This window comes from Penicillium roqueforti (genome assembly GCF_015533775.1).
Source record: "Penicillium roqueforti strain LCP96 04111 chromosome Unknown scaffold_03, whole genome shotgun sequence".
Taxonomy (NCBI): Eukaryota; Fungi; Ascomycota; class Eurotiomycetes; order Eurotiales; family Aspergillaceae; genus Penicillium; species Penicillium roqueforti.
In genome coordinates, this window is record NW_024067567.1 from 968,940 (window position 1) to 996,325 (window position 27,386).

Genomic DNA, 27,386 nt, shown 5'->3' on the forward strand with positions numbered 1-27,386 from the left:
TGTAGACCTGAAGAGTATAGAGAATATAACTAAGACTCGGTTCTGTGAAATGTGGTCTCTTTCTGTAATTATTCAGTGACGTCACCAACAATTTGTCTCCGAGGCATCCACAAAGGCTTCACATCTGTTGTTCAATCTGCACTCTGGGCACTGGCGAAGAGTACCAGTGGACCTCGGGATTCCTATCGAAGTGAAAATTTGCTAATCATTATTATTTAATTGATTAACTAGTTACGGAGTAACTACTAACTACGGAGAATCTAGTACTCCGTGCAAGAATTCTATTTAGTGGAAACCTGCCACGCTATCAGTTAATTTCATCCCCTTATAGAAAAGGATCGACAGACAAGTATCGGTACGGAGTATTCCCCATCTCTTAGCATGGGGACTAGTAAACAAAAAAAATAAAATAAACCACAATATACGGAGTTGTGCCGTATCTTCGCTTCTTCACGAATTGTCACATGACTAGGACGGCTAGCCCCACTTTATTTGCCCCACTTTACTACATCTCTCTTCTCCACTTGAAGCCTATAACTTCCTTCCCCCGTGGTCTCGTTCCCGAACAAAGGTCCAAAATACCTTTCCATCCAAGTTCAAAATTTTCTCTTCTGTTATTTGTTTGACTTGTACAAACTACATTGTCGGACCTGCGAAACTTAAGTCCATCCGTCATATCAGAACTCTCCACCTTTGTCGAACGTCAAGTATCCCCTAAATCACTTTACAGGGCTACCAGCCTGTGAGTTCATCAGATGACATAACTACCAGACGGCAAATTTCATCACCTTTTGAATAAGGATCCCCTTCTTAGAGATCCAAACCCGGGGTTTCTAGCTGTCCCTGCAAGTATCGGTAACATTCTCCATGCTAGTGGGCCGTGGCCGTGGCCGTGCTGAACTTATCGAGAAACTTCTGCGAGATTTCGATGGCGCTGATCCCCTCCTAACGAAAGATGGAAGCACCGATATTAGCAGTCTGATCTCCGTAAATTGTCTATCAGTTTTGAGTTCACACAGCAATACAGTTTAAAATGACGAAATCACCGAGGCCAGGTGAAGACCCGTTCAAGTTGAACTGCAAGGAACGGAAAATCAGAAGCCAATATTGAATGACTTGGGCCGTTTGCCACGATGAGCGATACTTATGTCTTTCTTTTGTGAGTCTTAAAGTCCTCCCGATGTATAGAGGTTTAAGAGGGGTAGTCTAAAACTAAGGGCGTATCTAAGGCCGATAATAACTAGATGAGTAGGTTTATAATAATTGACTTAGCCTCTAGGATGAAAACCCTACCCTGGGTTAAGAATTAGACTCGGTCAAGTTTCTACGTTGTCTTCTAGTTAGACTTGTATGAAGCGATAGCTAACGTTTATATAAAGGACGGGTGCGTCGGAGAGATAAGGATGAATATATATATACTCCGTAGTAAGAGGAGTAAATTATTCTCATTGCGGAGCGAAGCGAAGCAGTTATATTACATTCGAAAAAGAAACCCAATGAGGTCTCGCTATCTAAACGAGTGCTATGCTGGACTAGGTATATCAGCTCCGGAGCTATTCCCGAACGACTCACGCTCGGACGTTGAAAACCAAGAGATTGGACCAGTCAAATGCCGATCGACAACGTTTAAATTGCTCGAGTCATTCAACGCCCCTGAGTACTAGTTTGGCCGTTGGTAGGTTTACCGTTAACTTTGATACCGGCCACAGAGTTCCTGACATACGTACGGAGTAGTACTGTGTAGTTTCATAGATAGATTTATTTATGTGTGGCGTCTAGCTTTGACGAACCTAAACCCTATTGACTATCTCCGGGAAGGGAATTGATTAAGGGGATTCCGATTTCTAATTCGACCATTTGCCAGGCTTCGAATTACCGCCCTTCACACCGCCTTAGTGTCAAAATCCCTAGCAAGATGGTAGATACCCGTTTCTTAAGAGGGATCTGTTAGGTATGTACGGAGTACGGAACACATATACATACAATATACTCCGTACTGTGTGAGGTATTTGTGTTGTGAGCTCCCGATTTTATTTGAAACTTCTTGATACCAGCGGAACACCCATTATGCATACAACAGAAATAGAATGCCAGGGGATTGGATAATATAAAAACCTGCCAGAGAAAAGACATGCCACACGTGGGAAATTCCTCGAAAGTTGCATGTGGGGAAATAACCCAATCTCAGGCTTTGAGCATGAGACCCGTGGGCTGTTCTTTTACATCAGTAAGCAGCTGGGGCAACCTACATGGACAGATCGACCCTCCGGGTACTCCGTACTTATGTACGGAGTACATATTTCATACTCCTAAAGTATAATCTCGATCGCATCTCCGGCATGGCGATTCCTATACCATGTCGAGTCAAGGAGAATTTTTGTTCGGTGATGCGAACTAGGTTGGTCCAGGTTGATCCGGATCATCCCATACAAACTTGAACGTTGTATGGTCTATTCTTAGGATTCCGGCTAAATGTGACATGGCTTTTAGGAGCCTAATCGATCCCCACAGGTGAATTTGACCAGTCCCAGAAGGATCACCCCTGCCTTACTAGCACGATGGTGTGGTGATATTGCCCGCAATTAATGAGAATCATATCTTGAAAATGGGGACTGCCAACTGCCGGTAGAACGGGGCAATCAGTCTTTGTCCCCCCTCTTGACGGGCCTGGAGTACTGAGTATTGCGGGGTTGCATATATGCAGAAATGAATCGTTGAGCACAGTTGGTCATCTCGCAATCCTCGTCACAGTCAAATTCAAGATACTCTATACAACATCTGCGGCTCAAGCACGGCAGAAATTGTGTGCTTGGGGGCGAAGAGAAACGATAGTCACGGTCCACCCACGGAATACTTCGTACCGAACATCTGTTTCTCTTGATGGAGCCCTTCAGAATGTCGAATGTTGGGTTTGAACTCTACTCTCTGATTGGTTTGTGCGGAACCCCTTAAGCGCTGTACTCCGGTGCTAGCCTTATTTCCGTCAGAACCTCGGTAGAACTGTGGTCGTAGATGTATTCATACGGTTCTCTTGGGGAATCCGAATTTCATAAGCTCCAGTAGACGAACTCAACATCTCGGTTGGAAGTAAAGAAGAAGAAGAGCAAATGCCCATAGTGATCCAAGCATACCCTTAGTGTTAAACCCGGGACAGGAATCCGCCAACGTTTCAGGATGGCCCTTGCATTGGCCAGTGGCACATCCATGCGGGTTTCAGCAGCTTCGTGTCGATCGCTGGAGCTTTGCATTCCGAATTGGCTTGGCGAATGCACCATTTCGTACGGAGTACTCTGTACTTCGTACATTATTCCTTTGATATTGCGTACATCGGGTGTTGTACATATTTCCATGCCGATTTCTTCTTTTCTTTAAGGAAGGAGATTTGCAAAAGTAAGACAAAATAAGGAAAATTGAAAAACAATTCGATTGTCACAGAATTTCTGCTGATTGGATCAACGTGTGGGTGTGGACGGAGTACCCGAAGCGGTTCCAATAGTTCCATTTGATGGATCCCTAAGTTTTCCTCATCCCTCTATGTCTCCTGTCAGACTGTAAAAGATATAGTGTCGGTAAAAGGCAATCGAACAATAGAACAACCGAGCTGCAGTATCTGTTTACAATTGATAGGTCCGCAACTCGTAGATGCTGCAGACAGGGGGTCAAGCGCCCACCCCATAGTGGATCGGTTTAGCGGCCCCCTGGGAGTGAAGATTTGGATGGAGTCCGTAAAAGTAAAGCCTTTGTAGTATTTCCAATACAAAGAGGAGATCGTCAAGGGAAAAGAAATTAACGGAAATGATAACGAGGACATACGTATTTTCCTGAAGAACACGCGAAAATACCTGAGAATACTCCAAATACTCCAAATACCGAACATTGACACAAACTCAAGTCAAAGATACCGAAATCAGTATACAAAATACCAGAATATCTGACAGGTGATCACCTCCTCCCCGCTTGTGGACTCGCTCGTGGGACGGGAGAGACGTACGACCTGAATGCGCCATTCCATTTCTTCCATTTCTCGCCCCCTCTCCCCTCCGGAGAACTCGGCTCTCAGCCTCCGAAACGTCCTTTTGTCCTCAGAACTCGGGAAATGTCCATATTTTGAACTTTGGAACGCGATCTCGGCTCCCCCCCCGTCACCGCCAACGTCCTTCCCCTTCAAGCTTCCTATTCGGCCTTCGGCAGGCTGACGTTGTGTCGCTCACGTTTGGCGCCTGTCTCGGAGGATAACCTAGTCCAATTGGAAACACGACCGCTCAATTCGCAACGGAACGTGGTCGATACGTGTGGGGAATAACGGAAGCACCCATCGAACCTTTCAAGCTTCTGCCTATCACGTTACACGCCAGTCATTCGACGTTGGGTCGGAGTTGGACTTAGGCATAATAGAGAGGAGGATTTTGTTCTTTTTCAAGGTATGCACATCTATCACCTTGCGCGGAGAGAGTCTAGTCACCTGTCGAGTCTGGTGGAGTCTAGTCGAGTCTTTTGTCTCTGAGCTTCGACCGGACTCCCGTGTGGCGCAATCCAATCGCATCCCTGACTCGGATTGAAAACGCGTTGATCCGTCGAGTGCCTTGTCAAACTAGTTCAGCTTGTAATAAACCGTTGCTAACCACCATCGCGCTAGGTAGTTTGCCGTTACCGGACATAAACCATGGGTTGCTTGGTTTCAAAGCCCGAGGAGGTTGATAAGGATGCTTTCCAGCGCAATGCGCGCATTGACCGGACCATCAAGAATGACAAGAAGACGCTGGACCGGACCATCAAGATTCTGCTATTAGGTGGGTGATTCTCGGTCGCTGATTGTCGGATTGCTTCAGGATCGCGTTACTAATAGAATATTCAGGAGCGGGAGAGTCCGGCAAGTCCACCATAATCAAGCAGATGCGAATCATTCACAGCCGGGGCTTCCCCGAGGAAGAGCGTCATCAAACCCGTGCCGTAATCTACTCGAACATCGTCATTGCGTTCAAGGTCTTGTTGGATATCATGAATGCCGAGGATATTGATTTTGAGAACGAGGAAAAGACCAAGGTACTAACCAGCCTTTTTCTCAAGAGCCCGACATCAGCTAACGAGGGTTGAAAGCCATTTGCCGACCTATTAGACAATACGGACCCAGATGTAGGATCCAACGAAGCCTTCTCCAATCTCGAGGTTCGCGATGCGATGAGGGCCATGTGGAAGGATGAAGGTGTGCAGAACGCTGTTGCACGAGGGCATGAATTTGCTCTCCATGACAACTTGCACTAGTAAGTTGAGTTGGTGATATATTACATGGGCTTGGACTAATGAAATTCAGTTTCTATGGATCTCTCGATCGCATATTCGCCCCGGGCTGGCTTCCTGATAATCAGGACATGTTGCAGGCTCGACTTCGGACGACAGGTATTACGGAAACTTTGTTTGAGCTCGGGCAGATGAACTTCCGCATGATGGATGTTGGAGGACAGCGGTCAGAGCGGAAGAAATGGATTCATTGCTTCGAGGGTGTCCAGTGTCTATTGTTCATGGTCGCCTTATCTGGATATGACCAATGTCTAGTCGAAGACCAGAATGCTGTAAGCATGATTTTCCCAATTCTCTCGCCAGCACCGCTAATCACATCTTACAGAATCAAATGCACGAGGCCATGATGTTATTCGAATCATTAGTCAACGGCGAATGGTTCAAGCGCAAACCAATCATTCTGTTCCTCAACAAGATTGATCTCTTCAAAGGAAAGCTCACCATCTCCTCTATCTCCAAACACTTCCCAGATTATACCGGCTCGGACACCGACTATGATTCCTCGGCACAGTACTTTGCAGACCGATTCCGCGGTATCAACCGCATCCCAGACCGCGAAATCTACATCCATTACACTAACGCAACTGATACAACATTACTCAAGGCGACTATGGATTCAGTACAGGACATGATCATTCAGAAGAATCTGCATACCTTAATACTATAAGGCAGAGGCCCTCAAATTCCCGAGGCATTCCCCATGACCCTGTCTGACAATGATTTTTCTCTTTCTTTTTTTTTTCTCGGACTTCATTTCCTATTTCTCAAGCTCTTCAGCCTACCAGTTATTTTCCGGTTGCATTCCAGGGCGGCTACAATTCGTTCACTCCTTCGTGATCATTGCCGTATTTTCTTTTTTTTTTCATTCTTGATTTCTTTTTTAACGAGGCGTCTTGACTGAGAGGTTGTTATCTGCTCTCTGCTCACATCATTGGGTCTATCACGTTGCATCCAAAAGCCTATCCGATTTCGCCAACTAATGCCCACGTTTCGGTTAGCGACTGTGTCGTTGCCATCCCCATTTTCCTCCATTTTTTGGTTTAATGCATAGTGATACCATTTGTTTGTCTTTGCAGCTGTGTTTACTAACGACTGCTCTGTATTATCACAATCATTCTGGGTCTTTATTTACTATATCTTATCTCTGAATGAACTCGACATCCTGCTCTTTTATGGGCACTTTTTTCACTTTTCGGACTCTAGCCTTGATGTACCTTGAGAGATTAAGTTTAGCTATCAAATCATCCGGCCGTTTGAAATAGCCCGAAGAAACAATACGGTCAATATGTATAAAAGAAGGGGTTTTCCCCCATCAAGTGGAACCACAATTGCGTGGTCTATAACTTGTCACGCCTTAGGCATCAATATTACATAAACATCCGCATGATCAGTGACCCCGAGTTCCGGGCCGACTGATTTCGCCTCCGATTCAGACTCATTCACCCTCTCAGTAGTGACTGGGTTATCTACCAACCATGTTGTCAACATCCTTACGCCGGGCGGCATGGACTCCCATGCCGCTTTCCGGTATAACTCGCTCCGGTCAAAATCTTACCAGCAGCTTGCTCGGCGCAACCCGACCTCTGCACCAACGCCGGTATTCCTCCTCATCCTCCAAACCGCCCGTCCCGCCCAGCGATGGCTCCCGACGAATGGACACCTCTGCCCCGGCAAAAGGAGTCAACTCATCTAGCGAGAAGAGCAAGGCTAACCGCCGTCGGGGGAAGGATAGCTCTACCCGAAACGGATCTTCAAAGTCTAGTCAACATACGGCATTTTCCAACCTCCCAAGTGTTCCATCGACACAGCACCGACAGCCACATGGTTAGTACTCAAACCCCAGCAAGCCCCGTGTATGGTTTTGTCTCGCAAATAGATGACTGGAAGCTGACTTTTCTTTTTGTTCGCTGCTAGATGTTCATATAGCGTCGTTCTTCTCCATCCACCGGCCAATCTCGGTGACGACCACTGTGCCCCCCACCTCGAGCACCGATGCCTTCGAAGCGATCTTCTCGTCAAAGCGTCCGCTGAAGAATGAACCGGAAGACGTCATCTTCACTCTTTCATCGGCCGTGCAGTCGATGGAAACTGGTTCTCAAGGCATGTCAGAGTCTGAAGACCAGTTTCGGAGCTTCAGCGAACAGGACGGCGAACTCCGCATGCTTGATGGCCCCGACTCAAAGATGTCTGTGGAGGAATTCACCCGTCGTCTCCGCCCATTCCAGCCTCCTCCCCCGCCCGTCGCCATGAACACATCCGCTGCCGAGATTGCCGAGACTGCCGAGACCATCGATGCCCAGGTCGACAATGAGTATCAAACCTACTCGACCGTCCTGACTATTCGCGAGGCTCGTCATGCCGACGGCCGCAAGACCTATGAGGCACACACGGGACCTTTCGTTCGCAGCGGAGAGATGGAAGACCCATCTGATATGCGCGACGAGATCTCTATCGAGGCTCCCTCTGATTCCGCTGCGGGTATGACATATATGGAACGGCTGCGCAACAACCGCACCATGCATGCTATCAGCACCATGAGACGGCGCAAGGCTAAGATGAAGAAGCACAAGTTCAAGAAGCTGATGAAGAGAACGCGTACTCTAAGACGGAAACTCGACAAGTAGACTTGTGCTTGAAGTTTCCTGGTTTACTTTTGTTCTTTTTGCTATCAGTTGCATCTTGCCTGCGTCTGTGCATTTTGGGTCGAGGCAAGTCTTGTGAGAGTTCAGGGCATATATCCTCGCTTTCATACATTTTTTTTTATTCCTTTTCCATTCTCCCTTATCTATTCTCTCTCGCCCTATACTCGATCAAATATCCACAAATACACAAATACTTCTTCTCTCTTGGTGTTTTAGCTGCGAACTGCTGAACTTGCGCAGAAGTGATTGCGGTCTTTGGCTGCTGTGTGATGTGGGCATTGACTCTCCCATGCATTCGGATAAGCAAATAGATCTTAATTACTCGGCTTCTGTTATGGCGCTACTACTTTGGCTGATTTGGTATTGTTTTATCTCAGTAAATATGATATCTTACAAACTCACTCACAATATTCCGACGCCTAAGAAGATCTATACGTAGTTACATCCAAGGTCTATGAGTCACAACACCGTACCTAGGTAAGGGCTGAATGCACACTACTACTACCAAGCCCAAATCACTCAAAAGAATTAAGCAACCCTGAGATAGAAGAAACATATGTCGACAGGGAGGGCAGAGGACAAGAAAGAAACAAGAAATTCCTTACAGAAGATCCTGCCAAACCACCATAATGGAAGAGAGGACGGAGACGTAAGTCCCCGATCAGCGAATTTCATATAAAGTACAAAGTCCAGCGCGGTGTCATGCAACGTAAAGCCAAAAAAAATCCAATATCTACCCACACCTGTCCACCGAGTCCCAGACGAATTCTTGAACAGATTTCCCGGTTCTACATCCACTCAATCACCGAATCTTCACTTTCAAATGGGCTGAAATCGTTAACATTTTCCGATATCATCCGATCCTGCCCCCGCACCAAGTTTATCATGTCAGCTTCCCCGACCGAAGAGGGCACATTGGTTTGCGTCGGGGAAATGTTGAGAATGCACATCCGGGAATGAACCAGGAATCGCGCGCGGACCATGAAGCGATTCGACGTTACATTCCCGGAATGCTGCGGGAGGTCTTTCGTTTAGCAGGTTGCTTTCGAGCGCGAGTTCATGAGAAGAGCAACAATCAACCCGTACAGACCTGTGAGGGATGGTTAGATGCAATTATACAGAGGTATGAGGAATAGCTACGACTTACCCAAGACTTCAGCGAAAATGAGAATCAGAATCATTCCGACATACAGTCTAGGCTGTTGAGCCGTTCCACGAACACCCGCGTCACCAACAATACCAATAGCGAAACTGTAATCCCAATTAGCAACAAACTTAGAACAATAGGCGATTCGCTGTGTAGGAAACTTACCCCGCAGCAAGACCAGCCAGACCGACAGACAGACCAGCACCGAGCTGGATGAAACCAGTGTAGAGAGGAAGCTGCTGGGTCAAGTCGTTGGCGACCAGGACCGATACGACAAGACCGTAGATACCAATGATACCCGCCATGACAATGGGGACAATGTCTGGAGAATAGTTAGCGAATTGCTGCCATATATCCTTGCGCGAGACTAGGAGTATCTCATTGCCAGATCGGCAGAGCTCTTGTTGAGATCCACGTACTCTTGACGATCAGGTCGGGGCGGAGGACGGCCATGGAGCAAACTCCGACACCAGCCTTAGCAGTTCCATATGCGGCACCGAAGCAGGTGAAGACGATAGCGGAGGTGCAGCCCAGCGCGCCAAAGAAGGGCTAAAGGAAGAAATATTAGTTATCATTCGGATGCATTGTGAGCAGATGGATGACGCGGAGGGCCGAGACACGGGCGATTGGCTTGGTTGTGCTCGGGTGTCGAGATCTAGCATTTAACAAGACTCACCGCATAGACGGGGCTGTCAATCTAAATGTTAGCAAGGCTGATCCATAAATTATGGGGGATGACGGGCTTGATAACAGGGTGTTGATCGGAAGCTGTTGAGCACCCAGGGGCTGGAGGGAGGTCTAGCTGACGACTTACCAAAGTTCAGTTGCCATTTTGATCAAAGACGACTCGGCGAGGTTTCGTGGAGTAGTTAGACCTTTAAAAAGAAATAAAAACACCCGAGGTCGGCGAGCTCAGTTGGATGCGGTCGGAGAGGATGGAAAGAGTCCAGAGGCTTGGAGGTCGACGGCAAACATGCTGGCCTCTCTGGGTCACGTGTGGTGTCTTGGCATATCCACCGGACAGGTAATGACTACAGCATATGTGACATGTATGACTAGATTCAGCTGGGGTAGGTTTTTTCAGTTGGTTATGTATGCATTATTGTACATGTATCATGCTGTTTATACAGTCTCGAGGACAACTCGAGATCCTGGAATATCCAGCTTCGTGCACGACTCCGACCGTGTTTCTCCCTTGATGGGCTGCGAGTAGGCGATTGCCTTCTCGGACAATGCGCCAAAGGTGTGAGGCAAAGAAATGATCCCATTGTTTTCCTCATCCGTTTGGTGTGTTTCAAGTTTCATAGAATCAGCTACCATTCCAAAGTGATAGCTGATAGGCTCTTCCTGCAAGTCATGATTGCTCGGAACTTTGATCTGCGACCCAGTTGGTTCTACTGACACAAAGAACTGAATATAATCACCTGCAGTAGCAACCTGTGAAAGTAGAGATAGATCATCTACAGTAATCCCCTTATCAATAGAAGGAAGTGTGTCCAACTGTGCGATATCAGGATCCAAAACTTGAGTCAATGCGACAAGATCGTCTCGGTTGGCAGTCCCAGAGAAGCTGACTTCAGGATCTAGCGAAAGAAGGCCCTGCTTCTTTCCCCATCCACCTCCACCGCTCATGACACGGTGCAATTTCCCACCTCGGTGAAGAGATTGGATCAAGCGATCATGGGTAGATAAGCCTGAACCAGCCACCTCCAAGTCAGGTTTCTCGACAAGTGCCCATACGGATACACGCTGGTCAACGATATTATGTTCTGCGATATAACGCGGAAGCTCCTTCTCGAGCTCGGACGAAGCAGGAATTGTGTCCGTCGATGTCAGATCCATCGATTTTGCTAGTTGCCGTAAAATGTTTCCCATGCTAGTCATGACTCTTCGCCGTCCAGTCACTGGGTACAGTGGCAACTCCAATGCAGAATCTACAGCCTGGGAAGTGGCTGTAAGCATGCAGCTTGTGAAATCGACCGAATTGTCCAAAGCATATCTGTTTGAGGTTTTATCCCAAAGCCAACGTGTACCAAAAATTGTGGTTTCCCTCCCATTGACAAATATAGTGTTTGCTAGGCGCAACCCAATCTCATGCGCAGGTCCCTTGCTGGTTTGACCAATCACATCGGTTTGGAATGAAAACAAGAGATTGGTTTCCTCGCTGGCAGAGCTTCTGATGAGACGGGGTGGTGCAGCCTTTGCCTGGACGCCTGATTGCCCTACTATCAGAAGCGACAGCCCTTCAGACTCACTTAAATTGCGGCTTTCGGATGTAGTATTCGGGATTGCGTCAACTACGGCTGTAACGGCATAGAGAGTATCGTTCCCTGGGGAGTTGCCGTAAAGGCGACTGAGAAATTGCGACAAGAAAGGACTAGAAGAATCAAGCCAGTGGGCGAAGCTTGGGGTGACGAGGAGGAGAGGGACAGAAGCGGGCGCGGCTGATGGGCTCACAGGCCCTGAAGGAAGACTGGATAAAATATCATCTGGGGTCTTGGACTATTTAGCTTGGATTCCAAAGGTGTAAGGGGGTTGATTTTGCTCACTGTCTGTTCTGCTGTCTTTGTGAGCCATGTGTACGCAAAGGGCCGGCCACCTTTGGCCAAATTCTGTGTCGCATACCATCTATTGGCGCGACCGAGGCTTTTAGGGGCTTTGCATGATCCCAGAAGCTGCCAGCGTCCGGAAGTGAAGGCTACCCTCATCTGTTTGAATCTCATTGACATTGAGATATCAAGATTAAAGCTGATCCAATCAGGAAAATGCGGAAGTCATTGCGGAGGATAGTGGGTCAGTCGCGGAGCGGAACATCTGTTCTCACCGTACTCAGGAGAGATCATGCACAATGTACAATACTATCACACAACATACTTGACACCAGCTTTAGATTGAGTTGTTCAAGGTTATGATACAGAGCGAAGGTTGTGAGTGAACCACTCAATATGGCACGCTAGCCTCATTCAAGTAAGAGCCTCCGCCGTCCATCGATATATATTCCCTGGGTACTCTATATGTTGCAGAGTCATCTGGATATTTTCTTCATTTTACCCAAATTTTCACATTTCTAGCTATAAAAGGGACAGCGGAATAACCAGAATGACATCGATAAAAGACTACCCAAAAGCACACGGTAGCCCCTATTCACCTTATAATTACTCCGTATGCTTCCAAGCTTTAGGTAAATTGCGAATATTGAAGAGGCAGTTACGGAGTATGTACTCCGTATTCATGCGCTGTTTGGTTATAATAATGCACCAGTAGAATCGACTGTCCTTGTCGTGTGGAGCAAGAAGTGGAATCTAGACCACTAATCCACGGGGTTCAGAAGAACATGCAGATGCTGCTGTGGACACCACAAAAGCAGTGGCCCTGAACATCTAAGTCCGCAGGGGGCCCCGGTCCGCAGGGCGGGTCTCTTGCAGAAGTAAAGAACCACGTAGCTACTCGCGAAACACTACGGAGTAGACTCGCTGCCAATGGGGACTTGACCACTGACATTGGGTAAGGAGGCTGGTACATACTAGTTAACAGCTTTGGTCGGAGTTTGTTGCTGTTGCGCCAGATCTACATACATACCGCAATGGAACTCCTTGTTAGATGCAGTTGATGTTGGCTGAAAAACGATATGTAAACCCGACTTTGATCAGTCTGGTAATTTCCTCTTTAGAACTCGGCATCACGCGTGACCCATGGTCCCTTCACTGCCTCAATGCTTATCTTGTTGCTGTGTCACTAACAATGCTCCCCAGCCACTTTTTAATTTCGAGGATGTCATAAACGCCAACCACATAAACCAGGTGCCTTGGCAGGTGGGGGGGCAAGGGCCCATCATAGGGCTGAGCTGTCTGGCCTGTCTAACCACGATCTAGGGGGACTTGGCACTACAAACCGTACAAAGTCCGGCAAGTACTTGGCAGGCCTAACCAAGTAAAGATTCACGCCAAAATTAGAAATGACGGTGTTTGTAGAGATCGTCACCATTATGAAACTTAAACTGCAGCATGGGCGCATATGTTGGATGTACTCCGTACATGCAGGTAACAAGGAACCCCGTACTGTACAACATATACAGTCAAATCTTAGAACACAGACGATCGACAAATTCGAAATTGAAGTGCAGGTGAATCCCTAGTGCCAAGTTTCTTTTAGGCAGCGAGCAAAAGAATGAACGGGATAGGTGAGGAACATTAGGGGGAATGACATTGACAGCCGCCAGCACAGATGATCAGTATCTTGGCAACCCTGGACAATGTAATAATTGTACTCCGTAGGTCGCACAGCGTACGAAGTAGTGATAAACAAGTTAAAATTAAAATGTCAAGAAAAGTCAAAAGCCAAATCAGGGCATAGCCTAAGCCACATTTGCAGGCTGTTTTTCCTTGGTTTTGGTGGTTTTTTTCTCTTCTACGAGCCACACCAAGGTGGCGGCCCATGATGTAATTGACCCAAGCTCTCAGCCTTGTCCTCCCCTTTTAAGACTTCCCTCCCTCCACTTCCCTTCCCATTTCTCCCGTTAACATTTCAAAACCTCCATCAAATCTGCCCAAAATGCCTTTCACCGCTTCGTAAGTTGTCCATTCTCTATGTCATGGGCTATGGCTTCTTCTCAAGTCCTAGCCTTCACCCTGTCACCCTGTCACCCTGTCGCCCTGTCACTCCTGTTACCCTCACTCCCAGCCCTCCCAGGTCGCGCTGTTCAGGTCGCACTGTCGCCTGTGAGTAGGATTATGCTCAGTATACTAATACTGCCAATAGTGACATTTGCAAGATCATCTTTGCCATTATCCTGCCTCCTCTGGGTGTCTTCCTGGAGCGCGGATGTGGTGCTGATTTCCTGATCAACATCCTATTGACCATTCTGGGATGGATCCCCGGTGTTATCCACGCCATGTATGTGTTTATTTGAGGCGCCAGCATCTTGTGACAGCCGCTGACCATATTATAGCTACATTATCTTCAAATACTAGAGATACCCACCTCCCACACAACCTCGCAACCAACGCTCTCCAAGATTAATGTCCCTTGAAAACGCGAATGCACTGCGATCAATTTCACATAAGCCCTTGCTTTTGCCTTGCGCTTTGAGAGTAGGGGTCGGTGCGATTCGATATTCTGGGCGTCGGTGTCAGCGTGATTCCGTGGAGGTCCGGTTGAGACTAGCCTAATGCAGCCTCCACCACTTGGCATCGGGTCCGACGCGAGTCCGACATGATGTTCATAATTCCCTAATATTTTGTGTGGTCGCATGGTTATGCTTTTATTTTGCTTCTTTTCTTTTGTCTTGCTCCATACTGCGGGTTTTTTTTTTGCTTTTTCGTTATGAATGATACCAGCTCATACGGTCTGACTTTGCGTTATTTCGTATCAATGCCCGTTGGCTAGTTTTCATTATTCATGGGAATGGGCTTTTACTATAAACCTCCTGAGTTCTCTGTGAGTAGGGAGCGCCTGTAGATTAGGCGGTTAAGTACGGACATGCAATATACGGAGTAATCCATCGTAACTGGTAAAAAGGCAGACCAAACAAAATATGATCCTAACATAATGAGCCTTGTGAATCTCAGCCACGTGTAACCCGACAGGAAAAAGGGCTCGGGTCACCGCGAGCTTCCGAATCAGTTCCAGAAATCCTCAGATAACATATTGTCCGGCGAGGGCCTACAACTCAAGCGAAACTAACCACAACGCCGTAACGCTGTATGTACTCTGACCCTGTACAGCGTTACAGGGTTGGATTGCCCAAAACAACAATCCAGTTACTCGTCCACCAAGTTTGAGAAATCTGAAACCGAGTCCGGCGCCATCCACCCCTCGTTCTGCAGTCTAAGCGCTTTCGATGGCCCGGCGCGTATCGGAGACGCCTACTAGGCCCACCATCCTGATAGGGCGCTATACCATTACAACGATTCGTCTCCTGAAGTGGGGATGTGGGTGGGCGGGTCTTACCATCTCGAATCTTATGCGGTTTCACTCTAGCGCCTATACATACACAGCCTCAAGCACTGTGTTTCAGAATGATGTCGAAATGCAGATACTTGGACGCAACAGTCGATGGGCGTCATGGAAAGTTTTGCCTCGCGCCTCTGATGATGTCGCGCTCTGACTTGGTGTTTAACTAGATTGGAGTCCCTCTTTCTGGAATTTCACTACCTTCACATATGCTACTCAATTCGCAGACACATCTACCAACTATGGTAACCGCATGTACAAGCTTTCACGGGTAATCGTTCCCATGTAGGAATTTCCAAGGTCAGTTGATGGGAGAAATGTACATGACAGATCGTCGCTCATGATAAACATGTATAGGGCTACCACAGCATGCTCCTCCTTCCTATCCACAGGATACTCATCGCGATCCTCCTCTTATCCACACTCTGCTCTGCCGCCGAAAATGCCTCCAGCGATGCAGCAAACTCAGCTCTATATGACATGGTCCCGGACTGTGCGAAGGATTGCGTCGATAGCTTCATCATGTCCGAATACACCTTCATTGAATGCACGTCACCGTCTAATATCAAGTGTCTGTGTCGTACCAAGACAACCAGTAGCTTGACATTGGGGGAAGCGGCTTTGAGCTGTGTTCTGTCTGTATGCTCACAGACAGTCATCGCAAAGTCAAAGGCTTATCACATATGCGACTCGGTATCTGAAGCTCTTCCGAAAACACACCAGACGATTACCGCGACGGTATTTTCTGACACAAGTACGACGAAGACGAGTGATGCAAAAACTAGTAGAGAGACAACACCAACTATTTCTACTTCGACAACTGAACACACCTCCGAGGCCTCTATGGGTACATCTATAGCAACATCAACATCGACACCGACGTCAACTACTAGTCAAACGTCTGAAATCACATTCTATGCTGCTTCTTCATCTTCAGGGTCTCAAGTTGAACCAACATCCTCTACCGGACAAATTTCCAGTGACTCTTCTGAAGATACGAATAAGAAAGGTGACCATGGTATCACTCCAGCGGCGATCATTGGAATGTCAGTAGCATCAGGCGTGGCAGGGTTTTTCATCATCGGTGTTGCTGTATTTTTCTGCTGCAAGAGATGGCGACGAAAACAGCGGGAACAGACAGCACCACACATTTTCGAGATCGGAGGCGCCATGTCTGAGCCTCCAGACTTTTCAAAACCCATGCCACGGCTCCCAACGAACGGCTTGGGTTTAGAGTCTTCATACAGCCCAACGAGTGACCGCGAGACAATGGCACAGCGGCCACGTACTTTCCATTCAATGGCAAGCGTTCAACCACCACGATACTCACCGCAATATGCCAAGGTCCACCACTTGGGCCAGAGCAAAGAGCCCACAGACCAAGAACGAATAGGGTTTGCCATCAGCTCTGACTCGGACTGGGAAACTTCGCCTCGGACACAATCGTCACAGCACAGCATAGCACGACTACTCCCAGATCCTATAGCTGGACTATACCCGAAGCCGCTGAAGTGGAGTCATCGGCCACCTAGTGGGGAGACTCTATTTGAAGAGGACGAAAGTCAACAAGCAGCGGCGGCAGCGACAGCAGAAATGACGCAAAACAAGCCCCCTAGGCCAGGTATCCAACCAAAACTCGCAGGACTGCCAGCCAATCCGCGTGCATTCAAAGAGGGATTCTCAACAGACAATTTCAAACGAAGATCCGGGTCCCCGAAAGCTTTAGCAATCCCTTCCAACGCCAACCCAGCTTACAAAACCTCGTCAACAGACAGTAGCGCTACACCCTATCAAGTTTCACAAACCTCATACTCTTGCTCAAACCCAAACATTCTCCCTGCCGCTCCCATCAAGACCACGCAAGCTCAACCCCAGAATCGCAGCTTGTCACCAGGACGACAGGCGCCTCAATCCTGCCCCACCCTATCATCATCAACCCTCCCTCCAGGCTCAGAGATAGTATCCAGGCCGCGGATCGTACGTGGAAACGATATCAAACGCGTCCAGATCCGCAACAGTCCACGACCACCCAGCGAAGTCGTCGCGCCATACTGCCCAGATGACTTATGGCTGGAGCGTGGACGCGGCCTCGCGCCGCCGAAGTCCCGAGAACCGTCTGGGGAACTGCCGTATCCTTCAGATATGCATCCTGGAGATGTGCATTATCCTGATAGTCCGAAAAGGAAGGCCGGCGCTGTGTCGAAACGGGTTTCTCCGAACAGTCGGAATTTGACGCCGTCGAGGAGGGGCGATGATTTGATTCTTCGCGTTGATGAATAGATTTATTTTCTTTGATGGGGCTATGTCACCCGGAATTTATGCCATCATGAGAGTTTGCATTTGTTGTATATTACTATGTTCTTTTATAAGGGGGGAGAGCTTTGAATTTTTGAATTTTTTGAATTTCGTTTGTATCGCATAAGAATAGCATTGAATATCGGCTTGGCTTCCTCGTATTAATAGCTTCCTTTTTATATTTCTAATCTTGTATATCTTCAGATCTGTTTTCAAGAAAACAGGACAGGAAACGCGAAAACGCGTCAAGCGTACAGGTCAGAAGGCGGGGCTTAGATAAGAAGCTGGGTCCCGCCAAAAAAGAGTAGAAAACCCATCACCCGTGGACTCCACATCTTTCTCATCATCTTCCGAAGTGTATACGGAATTCAATATATCATTAGTCCTATTGATTCATCCTCAATGGCCACTCCAACGGAACGAACGTTCGCCCAGAGATCTACATTACTACCCGTCTTTCCTCTGGAGCTGTGGGATATCATCATTGAATACCTACAAGATGAAGAATCCGCCCAACATCTGAGCCGACTTGCTCAAACATGCCCCGCACTTTATTCCAGAATTGACCCTCAGCTCTACAAATGCGTACGCCTGTTCAATTCTGAAAGTGGTGCTCGTCTTGCTCTCACGATAGAGAAGCGTCCAGAGTTAGCACCACTCATTCGTCAGATTCGACACAAGCAGGATGCTGGGTCAGAAGTCTGGTCCTACCGTCATCTCAAGTTCTACAAGATGGCTGTGACTTTGCCGAATCTAGAGAACTTGAGTTTGAGAAGGAATCCCAGGCCCTTTGATTCTACTCGGTGGGCCAGTACCCATGCCAGAGATGACGCGCTGTTACAATGGGTGAAAAAGATTGCCTCTGGATCAGGAAGCGTGAAAGAGTATCGAGAGTTGGGGTATGGGCCTTCAGAAGAATCGTCGTTCAGTCCTCCAGATCACGAGATTACTTACGAGCGAGCGGCTGAAACCTTGTTCTGGCACGCTTCTCTTCAAACCCCATCGGGGCTGCCCGCTTTGCGTGTTTGTGAGTCTTGTAATTGACTATCTCTACTGAATAAAAAAAATCTAATGTTACCAGGTCACATCGGAAGCGACTATGATCATAATGAGCACAATCCTAAGATGAACGGCAGATGTTTACCGATTTTCAATGAAGCACTTTTCTGTCATCCAGGTTTACGAAAGCTCTGTATCACTGGCGCTACTTTCCGATTGTCCCAAGCCGACCTTGCACCTCCAGCATCATCTACATCGCCCCTAGAGGAACTGACTCTTCTGAACTGCGTTATAAATCCATTTGACCTCCAAACAGCACTGGAATACCTAACAGCCTTGAAGCGATTTACTTTCAGAGGACCTAGATCACATGAATTGATAGACCCCGACGGAGAACCGTATTGTTACATTCAATCGGCCCTCATACACGACAGTTCCCTGGAATACATAGATTACGATCTTTACTGGGGAGGTGATGAGGAGACAGACTTCGGTGAACTAGTCCACCTCAAGCATCTCACAACAACCCTCGCCACACTTGCAGGGAGGGAATGCATAGAACTGGATCCATTAGATGATATTCTACCGCCAAACCTCGAAAGTCTTACGATAAGATACGATGAAGTGAAGGCCTGGCTCCCGTCGGTTATTTACGAGATGGTGAAGGACGGAAAACTTCCAAAGCTGCGTCGCTTTACCTGCGAGGTACCGGAAATCATAGAGCATCTCCCATCAATCAATGAATCCAAATTCAACCCCCCCGTCACCGAGATATGTCAGGAGGGCAACACCTGGAAAAGCAAGTTCGCGGAACTAAACGTGGAGATGTCAATGGTCTCCGTTCCTTATCCTCTTGATATGCCCAAATACGACGTGTGTTCTTGCGAATGTCTGCCCTTCTACCATCGCATGTTCTACCATCCGAGCAAACCACTGGCACTTCCGTGGGAGGAGAACGAATATGGAGAGGAAGATGTATTCTTTGACGACTGGGCCGATATTGATCATGAAATGGACCTTGACGCTATTATGGATGACCTTGCGGAGGAGTCTGGATCTGACATCTCGGCCTGAGGACTTTACATAATATAATTACCGGTCCGATGCATCTCATGATTCGATTGTGATATGCCTCACGGAAATATCCATATTAAATTCCAGCGTAACATTCTTCTATACAATGGAACATAAAAGTAAAGCAACTCAGTGGACAAGCCGGTAGAGTTCTTCCCCGGATTCCATCGATCGTGATCTTGTTCCAGCAGATACATCTTGATATTTCTCACACCTAGGCAACCAAACATTCGTCAGGAAACATAGGTTTTCGACTTGGCTTATTAAGGTCTTCTAACCTAGGTCCGGACTCATCCTAACCCAACAAGACTTGCTTGTATAGGTGATCGTGACCCTTCCTCTCCTTAACCGCACAGACTACCTACATGGAGCTGTTGTTGACAGCCGCATATGGCGCTATAGAATACTCCCGGTTGCACCCTACATCCCTTGACCACGGCTGAATCCTCCATCAGCTGAAGAGACTCGAAAGCTTGCAGTCCGTATGGTGCTATAATTAGTTGTTGAGACTGTTTCTGCTTTTAGGTTAATAGGACTTGCTCCCCACCTTGTTTGATCTTCCTTCTTCTCTCTCTCTTAGTGACAGACACAATACAACCCATGGTTTCCTTTCTCATTATTAGCTCAGATATGCATGTATTGGCGCTCTGACTCAGTCTGGCAGGTATCCCGCATATCACGAGTTCATTAGACCGAGTTTAGGGCATCAAAGTGTTCATTGCGCCGAACATTCAAAATAGTAAGACTCGGACTGCTCTTGGCGCCAACTTCTTCCTATATTTTATGTGCGTTCAGAAATACATTTCATCTTTATCCAAACCGTGACCTTTGGCTATGGCTTGCATTCCTTAGCCCAAATGCTAAATGTTGGTCCGAGGTACAGTAGTATCGGCCAGCATGTGGCGGCGCCAACATACCCAGTCTAGGCCCTACTCCTCACTAAGAACTTCATACGGTATAAGTCGTAGATCCATGGGTGTTAATTTGCTGGTTTTTATTTCCGTTCCTGGGACCCAGTTTCATGACGTCAATGGCCTGATATGTCCTGTGGGTGCAGCCGCGGGGCCTTTGTGTCAAATTCAAAATACGCGATACATCCGAAGAATGCAAGAGGCGCTTCCTAAGGATATGCAGCAGCGACCAGGTGTAAAGCAAGCAAAAAGGCTTGAAGCGGGCTGATCTTGTCAAATCCTACCCTCGTGATTGGTCCTGATTTGCGACACCTGTCAATCCTCCACTGCCCTCAACCCGCGCACTTGGTAAATCCGAAGTTGCGCTTCTTTTCTTACCAAATCAGCGTCATCGACCCGACTCGTAGCCTGCCGTTTTGGATCGATAATCACTTTTTTTCCGGTTTTGTTTTAGCCCAGAAAAACCTGCAGAACAAGGTCTGAACCTGAACGCCCCATTTTTTTGGGGTAAAAGGGTCGATGATGTAAAACCTCTTTCTTTAGGGCCTTGGGCTATATTAATGACCCTTGGCCTCCCCCCCCACTACTCTATACAGTAACATACAACTCTATCTGCTTGTATCCTGCAACCTACACCTCAAGCGCATACCCAGCGCACATATCGGAATAGCTAGCTCAATAGCTGGCACCCATTTGTAAGAGATTTGACGCGAAGTAATTATAACGCTTCATCACAAGGCAGCGCCAGCGTCATTGTACCCGCCGCCCCACACCCTTCATCTTCCATGGCCACAGATAGATCAGGAACTCAAAGGGTGACCGATCTCCATGGGCCTAACGTCGTCTTTAAGCATTCGATGATTTTCACTCCTGACAATATCTTCAACTCAAATATGGCCAAGCAGGATCAAGTATCATCTGAGGAATCTCCAATCAACACCCCTATGACGAACCCTCCTAAGGTTACTAGCGATGATTTCGCCCTAGCCTTCGATATCGATGGCGTTCTGATCAAGGGCGGCGAGCCTATTCCCGAAGCCGTTGATGCTATGAAGTATATCAACGGCGAAAACCCCTACGGAGTCAAAGTGTAAGTATTTGCCCTGGTGTTATTTCCATGGTTCCTCACCCAGGACAGGGCGAGGGGAAACAGTTGCGAGCAAAAAAAGAAAAGACGGAAAAGGAATTTGAATCTAACGGCAACATTATAGTCCTTATATTTTCTTGACCAACGGCGGCGGGAAGACAGAGAAAGAGCGATGCCTGGACCTCAGCAAACAACTCGACCTGGAAGTCGACCCTGGCCAGTTTATCTGTGGCCACACGCCCATGCGCGAAATGGCAGAGCGATACAACACCGTCCTGGTGGTTGGTGGCGAGGGTGAAAAATGCCGGGTCGTGGCTGAAGGATATGGATTCAAGGATGTCATCACACCCGGAGATATCATTAAGACGAGACACGATACTACGCCATTCCGAACGCTGACGGATGAGGAGCACCAAAATTCCCGGCTGCTCGATTTAGACAAGGTCCGCATCGAAGCGATCTTCGTCTTTGCAGATAGTCGCGACTGGGCTGGTGACCAGCAAATCATTTTGGACTGCCTCATGAGCAAAGACGGCTGGTTGAATAAACGGTCGGAGATCTTCACTGAAGGCCCACCTGTCTTCTTCTCGCACACCGATGTGGTTTGGTCAACATCGCATGAACATTCACGTCTTGGGATGGGAGCGCTGCGCGCTTCCCTCGAGGCTGTTTACGCGGCTATCACAGGCAAAGACCTCAACACTACTGCTTTCGGTAAGCCGCAGCTCGGAACCTATGGATTTGCCACCCGGCTTTTGCAAAAGTGGCGAAAGGACTCGTGTGGCATCGACAAGTCTCCGTCTACCGTGTACTTCATTGGCGATACTCCGGAATCCGACATCCGTGGCACAAATGAATTTAACGAGACTACGGAAAATGACTGGTTCTCCATTCTGGTTAAGACTGGAGTCTACCAGGATGGTGCTGTCCCACGCTATCCACCCAGAAAGATATGCGATAATGTTTTTGATGCCGTCAAGTTTGCTATCGAGCGCGAGCATCGAAAGACTTCCAAAGGAATAACTGTTTCCGAGCTCGACTATGACATCAGCGAAGCACCTCCCAAATAAGTCGGTATGATGTGATCTTCTTTCACTCATGACTGCGTTTTCTCGACAACCGGTTTCGTGGTCTCAATCTAGTCCATTCCTCCGTTTTTTCCCCGACCTGTTCTGATATGATTCCTTGTTCCTTGTTCTCTTGAACTTCTGCATTGTGTCGCAATTCATGGCACGGTTCTTTTTGCAGATAAATTACAACATGGGTTAGATGTTTTCCCTACATAGTACTACCGGAAGCCTGAAATGGATTCCAGAACGATCAATGATAAAGAAACTTTCCAAATGAATGATCTGAAAACTAAACAGACAAAACATAATTCCTCACTGAAAAGTAAGTACATATATCCAGGAGGGTAGCAGTAGGTAACTACCTATAAGGGTACTAACTTTCCAGCTTTAACCCGATATACCATCACTAACATGCCAACCTAGGTCCCCAGAATAGGGACAGTGTACCTTGCTGATGCCGCACTACGGATATTGACCACGGGATAGTGCTGAAGAGGGTAGTACCAGGATTGCGAGTATAGCTGGGCTCGATCACAATCCCTGTGGTGGTACTTATATTGCGAGGACGAGCTTGCTTGGGTTGTTGTTATCCGTAAAATAAGTCGGCAAAAGGGAATTGGCCGGGTGTCTCTTCGGGAATTGAGCATAATTTTGAATATTGCTAGGATGAATCTATAGTTATATAAAGTAATATTCGATAATCAGTTGATGAAATGTCGAGACTATAAATACATGCATGCTCTAACGCTCGAGGGCGGCTATATGTCTAATTAAAATTACAACGCGAACTCATTGTCTAGCCAATGCTTCATCACAATCTTACCCTCTCGGAACCCATCCTTCTCAACCCGGACGATGATAGCTGCGTGGCTGTGGTGGTGCTTCTGTATGTGGACGGGATATTTCCGAATTCCCACGGCGTTGAGGGAATCAATGATGCCAAATTGTTCGGGAGTCAATGCAAGCTGAGGACAATGCACCGAAACCTCCGTCGTTGATGAACGTCTAGCCGACGCAGACTCAGTGTCATCGCTTTGCGCGGACTTCGAGACAGACGATCTAGCGGGCTTCTCAGGCGCCGCATCAGACACCTCAGTATCGCTGTTGGACAGGTAAGCGGGTTCTTGTATAGCATTGACGTTATCAAAGGCCTGCTCCACGACATGCTGAACATCTTGGACCAAAACCGGTACTCTGTATCTTCCAAAGCGCTCGCCGTTTTCGCCAATTTCATGCATACGAATTCGCTTTGAACTGCGAAACGTCTGGATCCCGGCATTTACCAGGAAGAGTGTACAAGCCAGAGGCGAGAGAACAATGATCAAGAGTGACAGAGGTACCCAAAGAGTCAACGATTTTATCTTCTTCCAGAATCGCGCTGCTGCGGTTTCGGGGTTTCTTTCCACCGGTGGAAGCACATGCATGTCAGGATCGATAATGACATCTTCATAACCCTTGACGTAGTTGATATTCACGTCTTCCAGATCCCGGAATGGGTCCACTTTAGAGAGACCAGATGTATAGAAGAGAACTGAGCGATCATTGACGATATTCGCATAGACACTGCGGTGCCGGAACTTCTTCAATCCAGTTATGAAGATGCTCTCGGGATCAGCCAAAACAGAGAGAAGCGGCCGCCCGGTATCCCGGAAGGAATCGACCAGCCACATTTGGCGGCCAGATGCCGAGATCGTCCTCGGCCCTAAAACATTGAAAATCTGATCCTTGTATCCTTTCAGTGGAGCTCTCACTCCAACGTGTGGTGTGGCAAAGGTCGTGAAATTCATAGGTTCCAGCTTATCCAGCCAACCCCGTGCATTGAGCAGGCCGATCGCATAGCGCGCGAGCAGACCACCAAGCGAGTATCCAACCACACTGATTTTCGTGATCTTTTGTCCCTTCTTGGCTAGAGATTCAAGAGTCTCCTCGACCTCGTGCACTATTCGTTCTCCGCCCAACTCGATTCCGTCGTAGGTATAGTTGCCGCTATTTGTTTTTGGGCAGAGGATGTAGAGGTTTTCGCCGCCATATCTGTCTCTTAGAGCGGATGCGATGTAATCAAGGTGCGAAGGGTTTCCCCAAAGTCTATTGGGGAGATTTGCGTTAGCGGCTCGTCAGTACGTCATTGAGAAGGAGAATACAGCGTACCCGTGAACTAAGACACAGAGATGGTCGGCTTTGGAAGTACCTGCCATTGTTTCATTCCTTGATTCCGTCTTTGAGAATGGAACTGATTCCAGAGGCAAAAGGAAGAAAAGGAGCCTGGTATTCAACAACCGGATGTCTATTCACCCGAAGGCCGCATCCGTGTCAGCCTGGAGCTATCGGCGATAAGGGACTTCGATGGCCGGCGAAGTCCTCAAGTACAACATAGATCTGTGTGCTCATTGTTGTAGGAGTTTTAGGCTCAATTGAAATGAGAATTATACTCTCTAGCATCGAGACAAACCTTGAGTCAACAGGAAATAAAGATGAACTGGATGCCACTCGTTTCTGCCTGAAATATCAGGCATTATGTGAGTGTTTGTCTTCTTTGCATCCTTGACTTACCACTTCGCTGAACAGCTCCAACGTTGTCCTCAAGTGATATCAATCTGACCTCTCAATACCTTCAAATCTCCCGGTTGCTATGTTTGATATAATGCACTTTAGCTAAGCAAGTGCTGAATAATGCGATCCCATTAACTACCTGCAATAGCTTATCGTTTCGGTCTATTCAGTGCACAAAACAAACACAAAAGGATCGCTGGGCAGCGATAGCTATACATATTCGTTAGGTACTTCTAAAAATTGTGATCGGCCTACTAGCTCTTGCATTCGAGACCTGGATTTCTACATCTTAACCTATCTTCTCATCTGGTGACCATTCATCATGTTCACGCCGCTCGGCCTTTTTGGGGCAATTCCATGCCCGCGAGGCAAGGATTGCACTCTTTTGAAATGCATATTCTCTCATGATAATAACCCAACCCCAGCTGAGGCTCGGCGTTCGAAGATATCAGTGTCAGGTGACGATGGCCCTCCTTCTAAACGGGCCAAAGTGGAAAACTCACAGTTGCTGGGGTCCCTCATTCCATCTCACAGCTTGAAAGAATCATCGCTCGAAATGGGACGCCGCTCATCGAAATCAGTCGCCTCCGAGCAAAATCAAAATACACAAGACACCCCAGGAGCTCAAGAAACCGCCCAGCCTACCTCAAACCATGGCACACCAAAGCCTTTGGGGAACGAGCCTGTGAAGCGCACTAATACCTCATCTGCTGGATCTTCATCTGAACTTCCCCCTCGCAAAGCCCCAAAAGAATCTTTGAATCCTCGCATGCTTGCCCATGCACCGGCAACTCATGGCAGTCGGACTGCCATTCTCCAGAAGTTGCACTCTGCCATGACTGCTCTCAATGAGAAGCTACGAAAAGACAAGCATAGCTCGAATAGATGTTTTGTCCTAACCCCCGACGAACTCATCACAATGGCCCTTGACGAGGAAGAGAAATTTGCGAGGGACAGTCCAAGCGTTTACGGCAATGTTGTCAAACTTCGAATCGTGAGAGTTACAAAGATGGGTATCGACGAATGGGCCAAAGAGGTGATGTCCCATCTGAACGCGCGATACTATAAGATAAACCCCGTTCAAAAGCCGCGAGCGATTCCCAGACCCATCAACACAGGCCTGACCCCCGCAGAAGAAATTGCAGTTGTATCCCAGCTAGTCACACCCCTCACTGGTCTTGAAGAACATGGATATGTCACAAAGCAGCCCACGGATGCAGATATAGAAACTGCCAAGAGAGGCGTTGATGAGTCCAAGGGCTGGGAGAAATGTGATAGATGCGGTCAACGATTTCAGGTATTTCCGGGTCGTCGTGAAGATGGTACCCTGGCCAGCGGTGGCTACTGTGACTATCATCCAGGACGGCCTGTTTACCCTCAGCGCAAGAAAACAGACCATGTCACCGGTCCCTCCCAGCCCTACTTTCCCTGCTGCAGCGAAGCACTGGGAACGTCTACCGGGTGTACCAGAGCCAAAACACATGTGTTCAAAGTCTCGGAGACCAAGCGACTTGCATCCGTCCTCCAATTTCAGACAACCCCGCCTCAGCCGGAAAAAGGACCACTTGAGCCGGTCTCTATTGATTGCGAGATGGGCTACACGACATTAGGTCTCGAACTGATTCGTCTCACTGCAGTCAGCTGGCCTAAAGGCGATGATCTTCTTGATGTGCTGGTTCGGCCTATGGGCGAAGTATTAGATCTCAACACTCGCTTTTCCGGTGTCACACCACAACACTATGCTTCCGCAAGTCCATATGGTACTCCGATGTCCAACATACATTCATCCTTAGGAGACGAGAAAAATAAAATCCACCCACCCTTGCAACTTGTTCAGTCACCCGCAGAGGCGCGCAATCTACTTCTGAAGCTCCTCCAGCCCGAGACACCTCTTATTGGTCATGCAATCGACAACGACCTCAACGCTTGCCGTATCATTCACCCTACGGTGATTGACACCGTCCTCTTGTACCCCCACCCCAAGGGTCTCCCCATTCGGATAAGTCTCAAGGCCCTTGTTCAAAGGCACCTTGGCCGCGACATTCAGGTCGGAGACAATGGGCACGACTCAAAGGAAGATTCAGTTGCTACGGGCGATCTCGTGAGAGTGAAGGTGGGCGAGAAATGGAAAGAGCTGAAGAAGAAGGGACAAAAAATCGAGGGGGGCAAGTTGGTCTGTCCGGATGGCTAAGGATCAGCCTTGACATCTTCATGGACAACGGTTCAGAAGAGAAAGCCCAGCAGGTGATCTTGGATATGTATTTCTCTTTCTCGTCCTCAATTCACGTATTTTGTTGGTTTTTTATTTTTTACTGTCTTGTACAAGATACCACAAGGACAATCTACATGATCATGCGCGTT

The 27,386-nt window shown here is 47.8% G+C and overlaps 9 protein-coding genes across 9 annotated transcripts; 6 read left to right on the plus strand and 3 right to left on the minus strand.

Moving 5' to 3' along the window:
- Nucleotides 1–4,663: 4,663 nt before the first annotated feature.
- On the plus strand, nt 4,664–5,965 carry LCP9604111_2793 (guanine nucleotide-binding protein subunit alpha; the record flags this gene model as incomplete). Its single annotated transcript, XM_039070309.1, has 5 exons — nt 4,664–4,790; nt 4,856–5,043; nt 5,098–5,261; nt 5,312–5,570; nt 5,624–5,965. 5 exons carry the CDS (start codon nt 4,664–4,666, stop codon nt 5,963–5,965), a joined length of 1,080 nt encoding a protein of 359 aa, XP_038931545.1.
- An 808-nt stretch (nt 5,966–6,773) lies between these two features.
- Nucleotides 6,774–7,922, plus strand: LCP9604111_2794 (mitochondrial 37S ribosomal protein mS38; the record flags this gene model as incomplete). The annotated part of the gene is made up of 2 exons (XM_039070310.1): nt 6,774–7,122; nt 7,213–7,922. 2 exons carry the CDS (start codon nt 6,774–6,776, stop codon nt 7,920–7,922), a joined length of 1,059 nt encoding a protein of 352 aa, XP_038931546.1.
- Nucleotides 7,923–8,971: 1,049 nt separating this feature from the next.
- Nucleotides 8,972–9,918, minus strand: LCP9604111_2795 (H(+)-transporting V0 sector ATPase subunit c; the record flags this gene model as incomplete). The annotated part of the gene is made up of 6 exons (XM_039070311.1): nt 8,972–9,030; nt 9,088–9,191; nt 9,253–9,409; nt 9,507–9,636; nt 9,764–9,776; nt 9,902–9,918. The coding sequence occupies 6 exons, from the start codon at nt 9,916–9,918 to the stop codon at nt 8,972–8,974; spliced, it is 480 nt and encodes a 159-aa protein (XP_038931547.1).
- A 291-nt stretch (nt 9,919–10,209) lies between these two features.
- LCP9604111_2796 (uncharacterized protein) lies at nt 10,210–11,816 on the minus strand (the record flags this gene model as incomplete). Its single annotated transcript, XM_039070312.1, has 2 exons — nt 10,210–11,583; nt 11,637–11,816. 2 exons carry the CDS (start codon nt 11,814–11,816, stop codon nt 10,210–10,212), a joined length of 1,554 nt encoding a protein of 517 aa, XP_038931548.1.
- Nucleotides 11,817–14,926: 3,110 nt separating this feature from the next.
- Nucleotides 14,927–17,319, plus strand: LCP9604111_2797 (uncharacterized protein; the record flags this gene model as incomplete). The annotated part of the gene is made up of 4 exons (XM_039070313.1): nt 14,927–15,017; nt 15,210–15,284; nt 15,329–15,339; nt 15,397–17,319. 4 exons carry the CDS (start codon nt 14,927–14,929, stop codon nt 17,317–17,319), a joined length of 2,100 nt encoding a protein of 699 aa, XP_038931549.1.
- Nucleotides 17,320–17,736: 417 nt separating this feature from the next.
- Nucleotides 17,737–19,407, plus strand: LCP9604111_2798 (uncharacterized protein; the record flags this gene model as incomplete). The annotated part of the gene is made up of 2 exons (XM_039070314.1): nt 17,737–18,361; nt 18,416–19,407. 2 exons carry the CDS (start codon nt 17,737–17,739, stop codon nt 19,405–19,407), a joined length of 1,617 nt encoding a protein of 538 aa, XP_038931550.1.
- Nucleotides 19,408–21,103: 1,696 nt separating this feature from the next.
- On the plus strand, nt 21,104–22,475 carry LCP9604111_2799 (phosphatidyl synthase; the record flags this gene model as incomplete). Its single annotated transcript, XM_039070315.1, has 2 exons — nt 21,104–21,408; nt 21,530–22,475. 2 exons carry the CDS (start codon nt 21,104–21,106, stop codon nt 22,473–22,475), a joined length of 1,251 nt encoding a protein of 416 aa, XP_038931551.1.
- A 776-nt stretch (nt 22,476–23,251) lies between these two features.
- LCP9604111_2800 (lipase ROG1 family protein) lies at nt 23,252–24,670 on the minus strand (the record flags this gene model as incomplete). Its single annotated transcript, XM_039070318.1, has 2 exons — nt 23,252–24,560; nt 24,624–24,670. 2 exons carry the CDS (start codon nt 24,668–24,670, stop codon nt 23,252–23,254), a joined length of 1,356 nt encoding a protein of 451 aa, XP_038931552.1.
- A 677-nt stretch (nt 24,671–25,347) lies between these two features.
- rex3 (putative RNA exonuclease Rex3) lies at nt 25,348–27,216 on the plus strand (the record flags this gene model as incomplete). The annotated part of the gene is made up of 1 exon (XM_039070319.1): nt 25,348–27,216. One exon carries the CDS (start codon nt 25,348–25,350, stop codon nt 27,214–27,216), a length of 1,869 nt encoding a protein of 622 aa, XP_038931553.1.
- Nucleotides 27,217–27,386: the final 170 nt, after the last annotated feature.